The 20,827-nt window shown below is 46.4% G+C and overlaps 1 protein-coding gene across 1 annotated transcript in view; it reads right to left on the reverse strand.

The window, feature by feature from the left end:
• The window catches only part of hmgcll1 (3-hydroxymethyl-3-methylglutaryl-CoA lyase-like 1), a 177,830-nt gene that overhangs the window by 98,629 nt on the left and 58,374 nt on the right, over positions 1-20,827 (reverse strand). Inside the window, exon 6 of the mRNA XM_038800460.1 lies at positions 15,224-15,287. Within this exon, the coding sequence (XP_038656388.1) occupies positions 15,224-15,287 (64 nt within the window). The remainder of the gene's footprint in view (positions 1-15,223; positions 15,288-20,827) is intronic.

Genomic DNA, 20,827 nt, shown 5'->3' on the forward strand with positions numbered 1-20,827 from the left:
AAAATAATCTTTATTATTGTCACAAGTAGGCTTACATTAACACTGCAATGACGTTACTGTGAAAATCCCCTAGTCCCCACACTACGGCGCCTGTTCAGGTACACAGAGGGTGAATTCAGGATGTCCAGATTACCTAACAGCACGTCTTTCAGGAGTTGTGGGAGAAAACTGGAGCACCCGGAGGAAACCCGCACAGACACGGGGAGAACGTGCAAACTCCGCACGGACAGTGACCCAGCCGTGAATCGAACCTGGGACCCTGGCATTATGAAGTCACAGTGCTAACCACTGTGCTACCATGCTGCCCATAAATGTAAAGGTATGGGGTGGGATTCACTGGCCATGCTCACCCGGCGACTGGAGAATCCCACCCGAGGTCAATGGATTTTTCCACTGTCGGCATCTCGTCCGTGGCGTTCTTGCGGCTGGCGGGGCGGGAGAATCCAGTGTGGGTGAAGGAGTAATGCAATATAGTTTATATTTTCTTGTTTAGTAAACATTTATTCTCTTGTTAAAAGTTAAGTAGCAGACTCCTGTGACTCTGTTCAGTAGCTCCCATCCACCGTTCTGCACAAAACATGAATATTAGAGTCGATTAGGCGAGGTTTCACCCTGGTCTGACTTGTCGAAACATAATGGGCGAGATTCTCCGCAAATGCGGAGAATCGTAAAGGCTGCCGTGGGACAGGCCGTGACCCACGGCAGCCTTCACGCCCACTTCCGGGGCCGATTCTCCCCCCGGGCGGGGCTAGAAGCGCAGCCCCGGTCGTCAAGACCGCACGTCAAGTGTCACGGCAGCTGACGTGGCCGATAACGTCAGCCGCGCATGCGCAGGTTGGAAAACGCCAACCCGCGCATGCACAGTTGGCATCTTTCTCCTCAGCCGCCCGGCAAGACGTGGCGGCTTGATCTTGCCGGGCGGCAGAGGGGTAAGAGTGCGTCTGTTTTGGACGCTAGCCCGACGGTCGGTGGGCACCGATCGCGGGCCTGTCCCCTCCCGAGCACAGTCGTGGTGCTCCCATGCCAAACGGGCATCTGGCACCCGTTTCACGACGGCAGCGAGCAGGTGTGTTTGCTGCCGTGTTGAAACGGGCGTGAAGGCCTGGCCGCTCGGCCCATCGCCCTCGGAGAATCGCCGCTCGCCGTTCGTGGCGTGGTTCGGGCGTGGGGGGGGAGAATAGCGGGAGGGCATGAAAAATGTCGGGAGGCCCTCCCGCTATTCCCCCACCCGGTGTGGGGGCGGAGAATCACGCCCAACATCTATTGCGATCATAACAGATACGGTGGACAATGGAACCTCATACCTAATGAAAACAGAAAATGCTGGATCAGCTTGGGTCATACTACTTGAAATGTTAACTCTGGGTGTGACTTACCGACGTCATCGCCCCCTGACTTGACGACAAAACTAAATTTAACGTGATTATCGCAAAATTTGAAGAACTCTGTAAAAGTCAGACTGGCAAGATCCTGGAAAGATTTAACTTTCGTAATAGGTGCCAGAGAAACAGAGAACCCATCACTAATTTTATTACAGACCTCAAGTTAATAGCACAAGGCTGTAATTTTGCTGATTTCAGAGACTCGATGATAATGGATCAATTAATTTATGGACTATCTGCTGAAAGTTTAAGGAAAGCACTTTCACAAAAAAAGTTTCTAATTCTAGAAATCGTGATTAAACAGTGCATGAACAGAAAAAAAATCAGTAACTTCAATTTATCCAAAGAAAAATCGGCACGAAAACTTACCATGAGGTGAAGGCAGTATCTCACTCGATGAAAAAGCACATTTTAAATGGAAGCCATCTTGAGCAAGACCGTTAAAGCCAGTGCGCATATGCGCACTTCTCAACAAGACGTAAAACAGCAAAATATGATTCCGAGCATGCGCAGTTGAAAAAAGAGCGCACAGCAAAAGAAAATCAACTTGCGCATGTGCAATTGATTCCTACGCTTTACGACATGAGCTTCATGATGTCAGAGGACTCAGACCACGCCCACTTAAAGCAACACTGCCAAAAATTAAAAATAAGAGTTTTAAAGCTACAAAACCCAAATGTTTTACCTCGAAAGACAGAACAATGTCTGAACCTCAACCAGCAGTTGAAAACCACCTCCGCAGTACCCTAGAACAAGCAGTTTGTACCACCCAAAGTGAAGAGCACAATGACAAATCCGAAACCAAAGAAGATGATTTGTTCATTGAACATGAAGAGCACAATAACAAATCCGAAACAATAAAGGTGATTTGTATATTGAAGAATACTACTCAGACAGGCTGAGTTATTCAGATGTGATGAACATAGCATCAGCAACATGGCTGAAAAGTTCAATACGACTCTATTCATGGTAGATGAATCCAATACCACGATGCAATAGCAGATCGTTGATACATTGGATGACAGCAACCTGTCAATCAGCCAAGAAGAAAACCACACCATACAGAGGGTACCGACCGACTCTGTTGAGAGAGCGCTGATCGTCTCCGCAGAAAGAAAAATTCACAACTCCACAGAGAGAGCAATGAAAGACTCCACAGAGAGAGTGATGGAAGCCTCCTCCGAGAGATTATTGACAGGCTCCAGAATGGAAGCAATTAAAGACACCAGAGCAACAACCATGCATGAAGAAGACTATGAAGGTCTATCCACTTTATTTGAGCAATTAGAAGACTGTGAAAGTCGACCCAGCTCATTTAATCAACAGCAAGAAGACAATGAATGTCTACCAACTGTATGTGAGAACAGTGAATGTGATCACAATCGACATACAAGATGTGCAAGATCACAGCGAGACTGGCAGATCTCAGCTCGTCTGTAGAGAAGCACTCAACAATCAAAGTAAAACTATTCATGAGTCTAGTGAGACTACATTAATTAAAACCTCATTTACTCTTGACTACCCACAAGAAAACAAAATCTTGATGATTTTGACTCCAGAAGAGGAGCACCAAGAAACCAAAGATAATTCAAATGAACCTGAAATGACCCCAGAAGAGGAGCATCAAGAGATCCAAGATGAAGCAAATCAACCAGAAATTACTCTAGAAGAGGAGCACCAAGTGATCACAGATGAAGCAGATCAACCAGAAATGACTCTAGAAGAGGAACATCAAGGAAGCAAAGTAGAATCAAATCCACCACAAATGACTGATGTCACCAAGATCAATTCAACATGAGATCATTTCACAAACCTCAATTCAAAAAGCTCAATGAAACATCAGATACCACAAAATCACTGATACCAATAACTTGAGAATGACTCAAATTATCCACAAGGAACAGTCATTGAGCACAACATGAACAACAACAAAAAAAACAAGAAGCACAACAAACACAACAACAGAAACAACAAGCACGATAAAAGCAACAACGAAAACAACAAAGACAGAAACGAATGAAACAAAAACAACAATGAAACAACAATCTGTGCAACATGATATCATTCTGCACATGAAGGACAATGTAACAGCACAGTCCAAAACAATGACAAGAGTACAAACATAACATGGCATGACAATGAATCTCACGAATTCATATCTGCCCCACAACAAACAAGCAAACCAGGATTCAAGGCTGATGACATAAAGAATCAATACTGCAAGCACAGGAAAAAGTCCAGGTCAGATGAGGCAGACGACATACAGAATCAATATCGCAAGCACAGGAAAAAGTCCAGGTCAGACAACAAAGATGGAAGACAGAATCACTAACGCAAGCATTCAAAGTGATTCAACCATTTGAACAGCTCATGGTGACTTGTTGGGACTGAACCACAAGCAAACGGAAAAGAAATCCTCAGAGACTAAATATATCATCAACATTTGACTGATTAACTCATTGATTTTATGTAATGCATTTGCAAACTGCATCCATTATGTTTGTTCAATTTTCTTTACAATGTACAGAAAATATGTAACACAAGAAAAAAAGGGGTATGTAGTGATCTCTGTATGTCCATGTACATAAGGGGTTAATGTGTAATCAGTAGCACTAGATGATCACTCGAGGGCCGGGCCAACAGGGGTATAAAAGCAGCCGCATTGTGCCTCTCTCCCTCTCTTTTGGGTGTACTGTGACTAGGACAGGAGTATAAATTAGCTCAAATGGTTAGTGTAGTCAAGCATAGTTACTGTAGTTAGATCTAGTTGACCTTACCACTAGTATCAATGTTAAAGTAAAGAACTCACACAATTATAGTTACTCAATAAACCTTTTGTTACTACTGGACGAGTTCAAGTCTTCTTTATCGAGATTCAGAAAACCTCATCAGCAACCCAGGTTTGAGTAACACATATTACACTCAGTCGTATATCAAAACACACAAAGAAGTGTAATAAAAGATGATACAGGAATGTAATTAAAGAGGTTCAACGTCTGAAATGCTGGTAAGCTAAGGTATCACATCCAAGTGCACAGAGAACTGGCTTTAACAACAGAAAACACGACAGAAACAAAAAGGAGAATTTGTCTGACTAGATAGGAGATATAAGTGGGTGCAATGGGGCTCAGGTATTGGGCAATTTGCACTTTTAATATAGGAATTATTTGGAAATTTGCACATGGCTTCAGAACAGGAAACAGGTGATAGGGCATCAAAGAGAACTTGCATTTGGATAGCAATATGACTTTCATGGCCTCAGGGCAATGAAGAGCTTTTGAAGTGGTCACTGTAAAATATAGGGATGCATTGCGTGTTCCAAACACAGCAAGTGAAATGATCTATTTTCAGTGGTATTGACTGAGGAATAAATACTGGCTAAGGGACCAGGAGAACTCCCCTGCAATAATTAATTCCTGAACTTTGATGCGTGGGCTTCTAGTTGGCTTCCATAAATATAGCAGTGGAGGAATGGTACTCCCCCATCTTCTTCACACATTGTCAAGCGATCTTTTACGTCATTCTAAGAGGGGGTGGCACAGTAGCACAATAGTTAGCAGTACTGCCTCACAGAGCCAGGGACTTGGATTCAATTCCAGCCTTGGGTGACTGCGGAGTCTGCACGTTCTCCCCGTGTCTGCATGGGTTTCCTCGAGGTGCTCCGGTTTCCTGCTACAGTCCAAAGATATGTAAGTTAGGTGGATTGGCCATGCTAAATTACCCCTTAGTGTTCGGTGAGGTTACTGGGTTATGGGATAGGGTGGGGGCGTGGGCCAAGATAAGGTGCTCAATTAGAGGGTCAGTGCAGACTCAATGGTTCGAATGGCCTCCTTCTGCACTCTAGGAATTCTATGATTCCACGATTAGTTGAGACTGTGGATAGGTTCTCAATAGAAAAGCATTTCCAATAACATGCAAATTTACAGCGTTGAGCTTGAACCCACTACTATCTGGCACAGAGGCAAAAGTGTTACCATTAAGCGAAGACTGACACTGCGCTGCAGTGAGATTCAAAAATATTTAAATGGAATATAAGATTAAATGAATCCAATGGGATAATTCTGACCCCCAAGAACGGGTCAGTTCAGAGAAGATAGAATGCAGGTGTCTGCCAGATTGCCTCAGAGCTGTCATGTTGCTTTCATACTGCAACATTTAAGAGCTTTTCATTCTGGAAAGCAGATTTAACTGCTGTTTGGTGGGAGACGAGGGGCACTCCGTTCAAATCTGGCACATGGTAGCCATGAGGAACCGTAGCAAGAATGTGTAGGAGTTCAATGAGAAGTGCTTCAGGTATGGCATCAATTAAGTCATTGGCCTGTGGAAAATGCATCTCAGATGCTGAGATCAGTCTGCATGTTCCCTTCAGTACTTGCCTGAAAAAATCCAGCAGAAAGAATTGCAGATGGAGGAGCATCAATGGCGTCATCACTCATCTTTGGATGAGGCGACATGGAGAGCGGGAAGTGGAGGATGCAGGTCAGAAACCATCTTATCAGACTGTGGCCACGATGCCCTAATATTGCTTGTGGAGTGAAACAAAATCCTGCTGTCCATTCCCACCACCAGGAACAACCTACCTTTCTCTTTGCACTAAACAGTCTTTTACCCACTCATCTACCCAATGCATATTGTCCCAAACACATCCATCATGAGACAAGTGAAAGTGGAAGTTGGCACTCAGAATGCAACAACGAGAAAGATATGAAATGGAGCTAATCGATGTTGATCATGGGGCATTGGTAAAGGTGGAAACACAACACACCATTTTGCCACATACATACATTCGGTGAATTACAAATCTTTGAAAACTTAAGACACCCTACCATTTCTATATGGTGCATCTCAGCATATACAGAAGCAAGCTACCCATCCCCATTCTGACTGCTAAGACGCTCTTGGTCAATGGTCCCTGGGATTTGGAGCCCCTGAGGGCTCAACACTTTTCCACCTGTACCCGTGCAGAGTCAGGCTTGGTTGCCAGGAGACTGCTGGCTATTGACTGGCAGGGACGGGAAGTGGGAGGGCTTTGAGGACAGTTTTCACGAGCATATTGTCTTTTATTCCCATCCCTCTCCTGGACTAATGGCATCACTCCTATCATTCTGCTGCATCTCATGGATAAATTTTGAGGTTGCAGACAATTTAGCATCCAAAGCCTGAGCAGCCATGATCATGGCCTGCTTGGAGTCCTTTGAGAACTATTCTTGAACATCCATAGCAACGGCCATTCCCCCCATGGCAGACATGCTTGCAATTCCTTGCACTACCAATTCATCTAGGATTGAGTACGACTCTCCATCCTCTCTGCTACTGGAAAGTGTATATGGCACTTTTCTCAGTGTCTGGTTAAGCTGCTGATCAGTATCCTGTTCTCAATGATAACCCCACAGTTTAGTATTAGTGTCCAGCTGAACAAAGCTTGGAGACGGCTGCACCCACTAGAATGGACTCTCCACTGCTGTCCCTGCTGCCAGCTGTGTTGAGGCAACGCAGACCAGGGGTGCGGTGTTCTGGCCCTGCTCACTGGCAGGATCGTCCAGTCCCAGCGAAGGTACTAAGTGCGGGAGTGGGCGTGCAAAACGGTATTCTGTCCGGCATCTGAAGCAGCGGGTTTTCGTGCCATATTGTCCACTCCCCAGCTCATTAATCATGCACGCACATGAAATACGCTGGATCACTGGTGAGCAGCATCTGATTCGCCCCCCCTTGCCATCAGCTCGTCTCTTCCTCACTCTGGCCGCCATATGTGAAGTGCAGCCATGCAGAACCCCTCAATGTCAGCAGCACAGGACTGGTCCACTGAAGCTATGGCCCCGAAACCCAAGAAGACGACAGCCCCAAGAAGGCAGGCCAAAGATTTGCAGGTCAGGTGGATTGGCTAAATTGCCCTTACTGTTTAAAGGTTAGGTGGCGCTATGGGGATAGGGCGGGGGGAGTGGGCCCTGCGTAGGGTGCTCTTTCAGAGGGTCGGTGCCGACTCAATGGGCCGAATGGCCTCCTTCTGCACTGTAGAGATTCTATGATTTTAATGTCATTTTTCTATGACACCTCACCGCCATGTCCTCCAACCCGCTTTGGCCGCATGAGGCCCAGCAACGTGACCAATCCAGCTTGGGAGGCAGTGCTCAGTGCCAAAGAGGTCATCACCCAGTGCAGGAAGAGGAGGAATGATCTCATCCTCTTTACCATTCTCAACTCACACACTCAGAAACTGACCATATCTGATTCACACCGATATCCCTCACTGCCAGCTCAAGAGACATCAGTCCCCATCTCACACACACACACACACACACCTTCATAACTCCATCCTGCCTCATCTCCTCTGGAGCTTCCATTCTCGTCCTGCACATGACTCTACTCATTGTCCACATATTACAAGCATTCTTGTCATTTGTCTGACATGCATCTTGCTCACACTCTCTCTGTCTTTATCAAGAACAAGCTCCTGCACAATCACAGGGAGTGGTCCCAGTGCTGGAAATCAAGGTCCTCCAGTTCAAAAACTGAGCCATAGGATTCACCTGAAGGGACATTGACTGTGCCTGCACCAATGATGAGATTGGTGCACACCCAAGTGAGGATGATGCACCGGTTCATCCCTCAGCCAACCATACTGTGAGTGCTTTATCCTGTCTTAGAATTGCCTACCATGCACTAGTCACGTCTCCTTTCCTTCATAGGAACCTCTAGAAAGCACTCAACAGCACACACAAGCCTCATCTCCAGCCTCCACCACACCTCGTATGAGGAACCAGAGGACACCACAGCAGAAGAACAGTCACAGCACTCAGCCACACTCTCCCACAGCCCAAAGGCCCTCACATTGATAACACCTAGTTCTAGTCTTGGGGGTCACAATTTGGCGAGCATAGCGCATAATCTGGTCCATAGAGGCAGAGACATTCGAGGTTGCCGACACTCAGAGGACTGCTGGAGGCCACAATTCTGTTGAGTCCGATTCAGGTGGAAAGCCTCCAGACTCCATCCTCAGCCTATTGATGGTTTTCTTATTGGTTCAGCATTTTCTGCTCATCCCAGAGGGCATTTAAGGGTCAACTATATTGCTGTGGATCTGGAGTCACATGTAGGCCAGAACAGGTAAGGACGACAGATTTCCTTCCTTAAAGGACATTTTTAATCCAGATAGCTTTTAATGACAATGGTTTTCACGGTCACCTTTTAGACTTTTAATTCCAGATTTTTATTGAATTCAAATTTCACCATCTGCCATGGCAGGATTTGAACCTGGGTCCCTGGATTACTAGTCCAGTGGTAATACCACTACACCACTGCCTCCCCAGTGCAGCTACAATCTCATGAACATCAGGATGGGGTGTTAGCCACATTCCACAGATTATTAATGGACAAAGAAAGAGTCCATCTGCCTTCTATATTAGGCAAGAGTGCCAACATGCCAACGCACCAAGGTCAACACTGGTAGGATAGTGGCTGCCACGGAGATCTTCATTCAGGACATCAATTCCACATTGCTGCAGAAGCTGCATTCCATCACTGCAGCCTTTGGTGGTATCCATCTACGCGAGGACAGGGGGGGAGCGGGGTATCTCAATCTCATGCCAGCTGCCCCCTCTCCTCAAGGGGTCAGCCAGGGACCGATCCCTGCTTCCTGTGACCCCATCACCTCCAGCTTCACAGGCCAGGAAGGGATGCATCTCTCCAACAGCAGGACACACCAAGGAACTGAGGCCCTCCAGGTCCTTGTCCTTCATAAGACACCCTCCAATGTCATCACAGGCAGGGTGGAGCTGTAAGCAGGCTGGCTCCAACTCACTGTGGATGTTGGAAACACCAAGATGTGCTTAGTTGGGTTAAGAAATTTAAAAATATTTAGGAGCACAACACTTGCATGGGTATTCATAACATGTATGTAATGTACACAAATGCAAATAAAATGGCACTCAATTCACATCTCCTCTCATTCCTCCTTCATATGATAAACTGTGTTGCTGTCAGTCAGGTGTGATACCATGGTCTCTCCCCCCCATTTTTCACAGATGGAGTTATCATGGGCCCCTCATGTATGTACTGTGCTTCCATATCACCACAGTGTTTGTCCCTTTACAAACAATTCTTTATATCAGTTATGTCCCAACCTTAATGTTAAGTGAGTTTGTGGAACATCCCTCGTTCAAATGCTTTGCAGGGTCATGCCATGTGTATGTTTGGTTGTGCAAGATTGAAGCAGAGATGTTCGCCTAACTTGCCTGCATTCTTGAAAGGTTAAGGTGCAGTGAGCAAGGAGAAATATTCACGGATGGGGAAGGGTGATATATTGTGCAACCCGGTGTCTCTTGGTGGGGTTTTCATGCTGTCAGCCCATATTCAGAACCTGTGTGGGCTGCTGTCAGCCAACCGTGTTTCTGACTTTCAGAGTGTCCATCTGCTAAGCTCATCAATAAGTGGGGGGACCCCTTGCCACCTTAAAATGTCGATTCACTGCCACATTGTTGTCCTGGCCCTCAAACTTCCAACTTTGAGTTTCTCTCACCCTGTGGTTCTGTGTCTCTCGGCGTTGACATAATTATGGACTTCTGCAAAATGGACGTCTATTATCTCATGTACGCATTTGTGCGTGGATGCTTGAGAGATCTTCAGATGTCCCCAGTGGATCCCTGCAAGAAGCCACTGATATCGATGTTCAGTGCAGGGGTAGCTTTCACAGTCACTGGTAATGGATGCCCTCCTTGTCCCCATGACACCCAAAGCCGAGTATATGGAAAATGTGTCATCAGATCCTTGGACATGTGAAGCCGTTAACGACACTGGTGCTCACTCACCTGCAGATATGAAATGTGAATTCTGTAAATGCTTGCTCTTGGGAGCCACTTACACACGACGGTCTCGATGAGCATCATCCTCTGTGTCTGGAGGATGCTGCACTGGCCCTTGGTCTTGAGGGGTTTGCTCTTCCCTTCGGTGAGACAGGTGCCTCCATCGCAATCCATCCTTCTTCCCTCCTGCCTGTGAGTTATAATGCAGGCAGCGATAAATCCGGCCTCCATCTTCCTGATGGCCTCGTCCCCGCAGTATCATCAGAAACAGACAAGTGTCAGCAATAATTTCCACAGGTCCTCCTTCTGTCAATGACTCATCAGTGAATGTGGGTTGAAGGGTTCTGTTCCTGTGTCGGAGAGTCCATTCATTGCCAGACCAGCTTGGACCCTCCCTGTGTGAGTATGAACCCCTCTCAATGTCCTGGAGGGGCTGAATGTTCAGGATCGCCTCCTACCCTCACCCCTCTCACAAACCAGGTTTGAGGTACATATCTGTTTGTTAGCCCCTGAACATTTTGAAGTCAATGTGCCTATGTACAGTTTGGGCCTCACCTTCCCCCACCTTGGGGCCATTTACACAGTTAACCATATAACCCATCCTCAACACCTTCGGAGACCTCCGCAATGCCTTTTCCCCATCTGTATGCTGCACATGCCTCCCCTGACTGAATATGCTGGTTGTGGCCTGTAATGATTTCAGAAATACCACAGACCGAGTCGCATGATGTTATAACCACGCCCTGTGCACGTAATTCTGCGAATGACTGAGATAGGTTGGACTTGCCCCCCCCTCTCGACTGGAACAAGGGCAGTCTTTGCAAGCTCAGTAATGTAAACAGATGCTTTTCTTCACCCAGCGTTCCTTCCATTCTGGCCCCGAGTGGCTTATGCCAATCTGTAATATTCTCTCTCCCCATCGTGGCACTGAGGACATTGACCACACCGCCCCCGCATCTACCCGCCCCCCCCCAACATAATGTGTCTGAGGGGAACCTTCCCCAGTTGTACCTCGCAGTACAGCTCGATCCATGCAGCACCTTCACCTGCCTGAGGCCAGTTGCGCATTCCCCTCCCCCACCCCGTCCCACCCTTCGCTAATGGATCCATAGCCCTGCAGCCCATTAGAAGCCAACCCTACCTCACCGCTGATCTGGTAGGTAAACACCTGGCCGTGATAATCCCCTGAAAGTGATGTGGTGCTGCCTGACACTGATTCCTCCCAGTGCTTTGCAATATAACGTGGACGAACGAACCTCAAAGTCATGAGCAACGTGCGGGTCACTAGGTAAACCTCAGTGTCGTTGTGAATCTCGTCGTTCTAAGTGCACACCAGCATGAGGGGTGGGGGGTGGTGAAGGGGAATAATTCCGGTAAGGATTCCTTATAATGAGATGCAAATATATTGAAATATATATTTCAATATATATTTCAATATATATTTCCCCCGTGCCGTAGCGGGAAATACACCCCATCAGTGATGGCTGGAGAGCACAATCACGACCTGGTTTTACAAAGATATAAAACAGATTTTTGACCTTCACTCAATATTTCCCACAGCGAATGGGAGCGGGAAATTCTGGCCACTGTGAAGGTTCAGGATCGTCCCCCACCCCCCCTCCAGGACATTGAGAGGGGTTCATACTCACACAGGGAGGGTCCAAGCTGGTATAAATTGGGTCTGAATGTACTCCAATAGTGCAACATCACATCGATGGTCATTATATGCACATTTGTTTTGCACTTGCAGTTTAACTGTTGAAACTGCTAATATATAGGCTGTCTCATTACACCATGAAATCCATGTTTTCCATGCTTGCTACGTTGTTACACTCCTGTGCACATTGGATTCTGTTTAGGAAATATGCTCATCCTATACCACAGGTAGATACGTTTGGAAGCATCCATTTTCCTTGTTAGCACCATGTGCACAAATGTGCAACCATTAAGGAGGCGTAGATACTGGACAGCACAGTTATAGAGTCATAGATGTTTACAGCATGGAAACAGGCCCTTTGGCCCAGCTTGTCCATTTTGAAAAACAACCCTCCACAACCACCCTTTGGCTTCGGTTGCCAAGCCAATTTTGGAATTGCTGGAATTGGTGGAATTGCGGATAGCGATGAGGACTGCCAGAGGATACAGCAGGATTTAGATAATTTGGAGACTTGGGCGGCGAGATGGCAGATGGAGTTTAATCCGGACAAATGTTAGGTAATGCATTTTGGAAGATCTAATACAGGTAGGGAATATACAGTGAATGGTAGAGTCCTCAAGAGTATTGACGGATAGATCTTGTTGTGCAGGGCCACAGGTCACTGAAATGGGCAAAACAGTTGGTGAAGGTAGTCAAGAAGGCATACGCCATGCTTCCCTTCATTGACCGGGTCATTGAGTATAAAAATTGGCAAGATATGTTGCAGCAGTGTAGAACCTTAGTGAGGCCACACTTGGTATAGTGTTCAATTCTGGTCGCCACACTACCAGAAGGATGTGGAGGCTTTAGAGAGGGTTCAGAAGAGATTTACCAGGATGGTAAATCTGGTGTGGAGGGCATTAGCTATGAGGAGAGGTAGAATAAACTTGGTTTGTTCTCACTGGAACGACGGAAGTTGAGGGGTGACCTAATAGAGGTCTACAAAATTATGAGGGGCATAGACAGAGTGGATAGTCAGAGATTCTTTTCCCAGGGCAGAGGTGTCAATTACTAGGGGGCATAGATTTAATGTGCGAGGGGCAAGGTTTAGAGGAGATGTATGAGGTAAGTTATTTTACACAGAGGGTAGTGGGTGCCTGGAACTCGCTGCCGGAGGAGGTGGTGGAAGCAGGGACGATAGTGACGTTTAAGGGGCATCTTGACAAATACATGAAAAGGATGGGAATAGAGGGATACAGACCCCGGAAGTGTAGAAGATTTTAGTTTAGACGGGCAGCATGGTTGGTGCAGGCTTGGAGGGCCGAAGGACCTGTTCCTGTTCTGTACTTTTCTTTGTTCTTTGATCTTTGTTCTTTGTATCCAATTGGCCATCTCACTCTGGATTCCGTGAGATTTAACCTTTTGCAACAACCTACCGTGCGGTACCTTGTCAAGGCCTTGCTAAAGTCCATGTAGACAACATCGACCAAACTGCCCTCACCTTCTTGGTTTCCCCTTCAAAAAGCTCAATCACATTTGTGAGACATGACTTTCCCCTTACAAAGCCATGCTGACTTTCTCTATTTAGTCCATTCCTGTCTAAGTGGCTGTAGATCCTGTCCCTCAGAATACCTGCTAACAACTTACCCACTACAGAAGTAAGCGTCACAGGTTTGTAGTTCCCAGGCTTATCCCTCCAGCCCTTCTTAAACAAGGACACAATATTTGCTACCCTCCAATCTTCAGGGACCTCTCCTGTGGCTGTCGGTGATTCAATTATCTCAGCTAGGGGCCGGCAATTTCCTCCCTAGCCTCCCTGTTCTTTTCCTTTGTAGTTGTAGTCTTGGATTGGGACCTTGGAAGTGAGATCAGGGATTACGAATGGAGTCAAGGCCTCGGGAGAATGATTGGAAATTGAGGCAAAGTGTCAGGACTGGACCTCAGACCTGGACTGTGGAGTTAGGGGACAGAGCTAGGGCATCAGAAGTAGGATCATGAGCTGTGTGACCTGGAAGTTAGGCCCAGTTACTGCGGTGATGGTAAGCTTTATTTTAGTCGTTCATGAGATGTGGGCATCGCCGGCTAGGGCCAGCATTTATTGCCCATCCCTATTTGTCTTGAACTGAGTAGCCCAGGGCATTTAAGTGTCAACCACATTGCTGTGGGTCTGGAGTCACATGTAGGCCAGACCATGTTGGGACAACAGACTTCCTTCTACATTGACGAACCAGATGGGCTTTTACATCAATCATCAATGGCTTTATGATCATTAATTCCAGATTTTTATTGAATTTAAATTCAACATCTGCCATGGTGGGACTCGAATCCATGCCCCGAGAGCATTACCCTGGGTCTCTCGATTACTTGTGTAGTGAAATACCACTACGCCATTGCCTCACCTTTTTTAATTTAGGGGGTTGTTTATGGGTGTTTTTCCCTGAGGTAGGCTGCCTTGGAGCCAATCAAAGTTGCAATAGGGACCTGAATGAGGCAAATGATCCAATCCATCTTCATCTAATGCATCTTAATGCATATGCAAATGAAATGAAAATCTCTTATTGTCACGAGTAGACTTCAATGAAGTTATTGTGAAAAGCCCCTAGTCGCCATATTCAGGCACCTGTTCAGGAAGGCTGTTACGGGAATTGAACCGTGCTGCTGGCCTGCTTAGAAAGCCAGCGATTTAGCCCAGTGTGCTAAACAGCCCCTCCAAATGATCCAATGCATCTTCATCTAATGCATCTTAATGCATATGCAAATGTTCAATGCATCTTCATGCAAAGGACATTGCTTGTTTCTCCTTACCAATATGATGTGTGGCACACTCCTAAGTGTACATAGCTATGTCTGTGTCTTAGAAGATCACAGCAGGCTTGAAAGATGGGTGCCATGTGGCCCGATCTAACCGCTATAATATTTACTAATGTGGGAATAGCTGATATACTTGGAATAAGCCATTGATAAGATAAATAAAGGAGGAAGAGGTGAGTAAAAGCAAACGATTCAGCGCTTAAAGTAAAAGGAGGCAGTGAGAGGGGCAGAACAAAGTCTCGGATGTTTATGAATTGCTGGAGAAGCTGAATGCCAATAAATCACTGGAAACTGTGAGCTGTTGTATTTGAACAACTTGATTGGCATTTTTGAAGACGGTCAATTATTGTAGGTAAATTCAATCTCTTACCTCTTGCCTTAGCTATTTCTAACAGTGATGGACCACTTGCAGACTCGAAGGGCCAAATAGCATCCTTCTGCACTGTAAATTCTATGATTCTATAAAAATCCTCACAACAATAAAGTGCTCTCGACAACCTTGTTTTCCCAAATTATTAACTTTCAAATATAACTATTTATGAGCCAAGTTCTCATAAGCGCCATAATTAATACAAGATTAGTGTGTAATAGCTTACCTCTGCAACCTTAGCTGGTGTAATGTTTCCTTCATACGGGCATCCTATTGCACAGGACACATACCTGTTAACAGTGAACATAGAATTTTGTTTTGTTTCTTTATTTTAATAACGTTTTGAATTATCACTGAAATAATGCTGATTCACTGTAAAAATCAAAGCAGAAATTCATACAGGTGTATGGAATTCCTAATAATTTGACACACTTCATGATCATGTTAAGTTGTTTTTTGCTGGAACTTATGAACTCTGATACAAATATCATTTTGAGGAAGGGAATAGGGAGATATTTAGTTTTAATTTATTGAAGATTATTGTTTAGACTCATGTTTGATATTGTAATTTAAAGCTGCACAAAGACTTTAAGGATTCATCCTCAAAAGTAAATTCACAAAAGGAAAATGCCTGTATGATCTTCCAGGTTTATTTGAACAGTTTACATGAATGCTGTGCAATTAATCTTACATAAGTTTGTGAAAGGACCTCTTAAATTCCATTTCAAGTGCATTGTGTCAGAGACCTTCCTGTTTATTTCTTTTGTTCCCTTTCTTTTATTTAATTATTTATTATTTCTGGTCCGTGGACCAATAATCGGGATGTGCCTTTAAGCCAGACAGTGACTGAAGTATACAAATCTATAAGATTTAAAAAAAAAATTTCAGAGTACCCAATTCATTTTTTCCAATTAAGGGGCAATTTAGAGTCGCCAATCCACCTAGCCTGCACATCTTTGGGTTGTGGGGACGAAACCCACGCTAACACGGCGAGAATGTGCAAACTCCGCACGGACAGTGACCCAGAGCTGGGATCGAACCAGGGTCCTCTGCGCTGTAGGAAGCAGGGCTAACCCACTGCATCACCGTGCTGCCCTGATACATCTACAAGATGACTGGCGGCATCTCAGCAAGGCTCCTTTGATAACTTCATCCAAAGCCATGACAGTTGACTACCAAGGAGGTCAAGGACAGCAGATGCATGGGAACACCGCCACCTGTGTCACAGTTCACCTCCAAACATCATCTTGACTTGGAACTATGTCACCATTTCATCATTGTCACTGGGTCAAAATCCTGAAAGCTCTCGTAACAACACAGTGGGTGCACCTACACCACATGCCCTGCATAAGTTCAAGAAGGGAACTAACCACCACCTTCTCAAAGGAAATAGGGATGGGCAGCAAACACTTGCCAGTGACGCTCACACCTATTTCTCTCAGACTAACAATGTAAAAAAATCTTCCTGCTTTTCAGTTTGATCATTGCAAACATCTGCAGTACCACCATGCCATTCATGGCTTATGTTTGCTGCAATGCATTACAGAAAGTTGTGAAAATAAATATATCCATCGCTTAGAAAAAATAATGGCTGTTAGTTTTCTTTTAATTCAAGGGATGCTTTGCTGGCTAAGCCAGCATTTATTACTCATTCCTAATTGCCCATAGGGTGATGGTGAGCTGCCTTCTTGAACAGTGCAGTTACGGAGGAGTCCCAAGATTTTGAATAATCCTCGTTTGCAACAAATTGACCTGGTCAGATGTAGAGCAAAACTGTCTCCTTGTAAAACAAATCCAGGAGATTATTTGTACTTTGAAGAGTAGCCCTTTTCAAGAAAGTATTTTTATTGAAGAAATTTTTCGTTATGACAAAATAAACAACAAATGAAACAAATACATAAATGTTTGACCTCCTCTAGATATAGGAACTCTATTCAGTCACCCAATCAGGCAAAGGCACTGAGCAGAGTAGGAGACCTCCAGATCAGCAGAAAAATAAAACGTATCTTCCCTTGCCTCAAAATAATATAACTGGTATCTTCCCTTGCCTCTAAGTAATATAAATAGTATCTTCCCTTCCCTCAAAATAATATAACCGGTTACATGGAGCGGTTATCCCCCGCCATGGAGTGTACACCACCCTCACAGTGTTGACCTCATTGCGTTGGATGACGGGACCACCTCCTTAAATAAAAGGCAATGGGACTCCTCCAGTAGGCCTTTCAGCCTGAGGAGGGGTGCTGTCATCCCTTCCTGATAGTCGCAACTCGGCCTTTGTAGCTCCAGCAGCTGTGGGAGACCAAACCCAAGGGCATGTCATCTAACCGGGGCTCACAGAATCCTGAGCTTCAGCATCCCTCCAAGTGCTGGATCCTGGGACGTCTCTGCCTCCGCGGGCTGTGGATCAGCAGCTGTGAGATGCTCACCAGTGAGTGACCCAGAAGCCTGCTCACTAGTTAATCCCACCGAGGTGTGAGTTTCTGCGCTGGTGAAGGTTGCGAGTGACAGATCTGAAGCATCCTCGACTCTCGTCTCTGAGGTGTCTCCCTCAGAGCTGCTGGGGTCTGTGGTCTCCAGAGGGTGCAAGGATGGTCCTGGCTCGTCGACCGTTTGACCTGCAAGGGAAGCGAGATGTCATTAGTTCAGGACAAGAGCAGACTGGGAGAATAAAGTTAACACACGTGAGACTTGCGCCATGGCTGCATGTGTTTAAATTTCTCACTTAGTGCCCCCCATCTCGCCGTCTGCACAGGGGCGCCCTGCTCCTTGCTGGCCAGCTCAAGGGCTCTCTCCTGAAACGTGGTTCGGGTCTTAAGCTCGGGCATCACTTCAGCAGACCGTGCCCGCTCGCAGCTGTGCTTGAGGTTGTCCTGCAATGAGACAGATGGGGAAAATGTAGGCAGGAGTCATACCAGGCCAGGTGACAATGAAGTCTGGTATGTGTGGGAGGTGAGTGGGAGCAGGGATGTAAGGAGCAGAGGAGCTACTGGGGCGGGTGGTGGGGGGGAAGACCATTGGGGGTGGGTGGCATGACAAGTGCAAAGAACCGGTGAGGTAGTTGGGAGTGAGATTACCATGGAGTTGTGATGGGTGTGCGAAGAGGTTCAGGGGGAGACATGAAAAAACAGACTTACCCTGGCTGCCCAAAAAAGGTCATCCACCTTCTTCCGGCACCGTAGCCCCATCCTCTTATGGAGAGAGCTGACACTCACTGTCATGGCCACAGCCTCCCAGGCGGGGTTGGTGACCTTGCTTATTGGACATGTGGCTGAGCGTGGGTATGTGATGTCACGCCTCTGCTCAACACCATCCAGGAGTTTAGTACGGGCTCTCTCTGTGAAACGTAGTGCACTCTTCCTGGTTGTCAACACAACACCCCCCCACCCCGACCACCCCCCCCCCCCCCCCCCCGAACACCCCCCACCCCCCCCACCCCCCCAAACCCTCCGTCTGCACTAGGAACAAGATCTGGGGAGACATTTAAAAGGAGAGCCCCACTGATTGTGGAGATTCAGTTGTACCAGGGCGAGCGAATCGGATACAATCCGCCACAAGGGCGGCGTAAAACGCGTGAAAATAAATTTTCACCCAGAAGCGGCTGAATATGCGGCGAGTTTTCTTGCCGACGGCGCCAGTGGGATTCTCTCTGGTTTTCTCACGGAACCCAACACTTGGTAAAAAGGTCGTAAAATTCTGCCCATAGTCATCATAAATGTTGCACATTCCCAAAAGGTCATCCCCAGATTTGTTTACTCTGTGTCTTCCTGGTATTCAGCTCCACTGTTTATTTAAGATGCTTTATTAACACAAGCATTTGTTTAAATACTGTTCATCTGATTACAAACTGTCTCAAGAAGGACTGATAAGGTCTTTCCAGACAGATCAAATACACATAAACATCCAGCATATATTAACAGGCTGCACATTTTTACAATTGACGATTTGTACTTAAAGCTCAGCCAGATGTGGCAACGCTGGGTAACTGAGTATACAGTTTATGACTGTGGAAATTCAACAATTCTTTGGCGTTGTATTCAAGACAGATAGAAGCAGATGTTATCCATCTTTACTTGCTCTGTGATTCTTTTATAGTCAGGATCAGTCAACTTCAAATCTGGCATGATCTTAAAACCTTCTTTGGTCAGTTTGCAATTAGTCTTTAAAGTGTCTCCCCTCCTCCTGTTCTGAAAGCTTGAATCTTGTTGGGAATCAGTTCTACAGGTGCTCACCGGCAGCCTCGAATTTTAATCCAGAGGAATGCTGGGATGCTGGAACAACAGAGTGATTCCAGCACGTCAGGAGCTTGAGCACGAGAGAATGTATGTACACCTCCCCCTCAAGAGAGGTAGATTGCCAGTTTCCATTGGCTATTTGCTCAATTAAAGCAATATTGTACCACAAGCTTCTCATTTTAATGTTTGGTCTGGGAGATTCTCCAGTTTCCTGAAACTGGCTGGAGAGACCCAGGCAATCGAGGGGGAATGAATCGATAGCAGTTTTCTAACCTACTGGTAGGAAGGGGTTTGTTCACAATAAGTGTCCAGAGAAGTTATTTAGCTCACTTCGAGGTCTAATCCGTGAGATGAAGATCTTATTCTGCTGTAGATTAGGTCTGAGAGGAGGAAGAATGGTTTGCCGAGAGGGGGCAGCAGGGAGGGGTCAGCAGAGAGGGGGTCAGAGAAGGGCGGTAGAGAGGAGGCAACAGAGAGGGGGCAGCAGTGAGGGGGCTGCAGAAAGGGGGCAACATAGAAGGGGAAGATTGGGGCAGCAGAGTGGGGGCAGCAGAGAGGGGACGTCAGAGAGGGGGACGGCAGAGAGGGGGACGGCAGAGAGGGGGACAGCAGAGACAGGAACAGCAGAGAGGGGGATGGCAGAGAGAGGGATGGCAGAGAAGGTGCAGCAGAGAAGGGGAACAGCAGAGTGGGGAGCAGTAAGGAGCCGTAGCTCACAGTGGTCACCACTCATGAAACAGGGTCAACAGATAAAGGCTAGGTTTCTTTGACTGGTGGGAACAGCAGTGCCACAGGAGAGGCAGATTAGCATGCCAGGTTCTGGCAGACATCTGCAGCTGGCTGAAAGATGATTAGTCCTCTGCTGTGTCATAATATCCACTCATGTATATAATGAGATGCAGACAGGCAGTGATTGACACACAGGATGACCAATGAACACACAACACAGAACAACCAATCACCAGACAGGACACCACCATTATAAAGCTCACAATGCATTAAGACTCCCGCTCTTTTCGGGACCCAGACACTGAGACAGTCAGAGTGCACAAGTCAGTGGACATTATTGCCATGTGGTAGCTAGTAAGTCTGGTCGAACCAGTAAGAGGTCATCAGTAGGATTAGTAGAGTGTCAACCCACAGATGAACATGTACAGCCGTTCATAGTTTAAATAAAACCGTGTTGGATCATCTCTGGTGTTAGACGTTTGTTTCTAGCTTCCCTGCATTCAGTTGCAGTCAACGTCAAACCAACCCGCCTAACAGATCATACTGGACCTGGTCAGCATGCTTGGTGAGTGGTTGTCAAGGTCATCAATGTCCTCCATTTATTGACTCCTGAGTTTTTCCAAGGCTTTGCCAAAGACACATCAGGATTTCCCACAAACACGAATTACAGGTGACAGGTTGCCTGGTTTGCCATGCCCGGCAATTATATCAACTTTAGGGCAGCACGGTGGCGCAGTGGGTTAGCCCTGTGCCTCACGGCGCCGAGGTCCCAGGTTCGATCCCGGCTCTGGGTCACTGTCCGTGTGGAGTTTGCACATTCTCCCCGTATTTGCTTGGGTTTCGCCCCCACAACCCAAAGATGTGCAGGC

This window comes from Scyliorhinus canicula, chromosome 6 (assembly GCF_902713615.1).
Source record: "Scyliorhinus canicula chromosome 6, sScyCan1.1, whole genome shotgun sequence".
Lineage (NCBI taxonomy): Eukaryota > Metazoa > Chordata > Chondrichthyes > Carcharhiniformes > Scyliorhinidae > Scyliorhinus > Scyliorhinus canicula.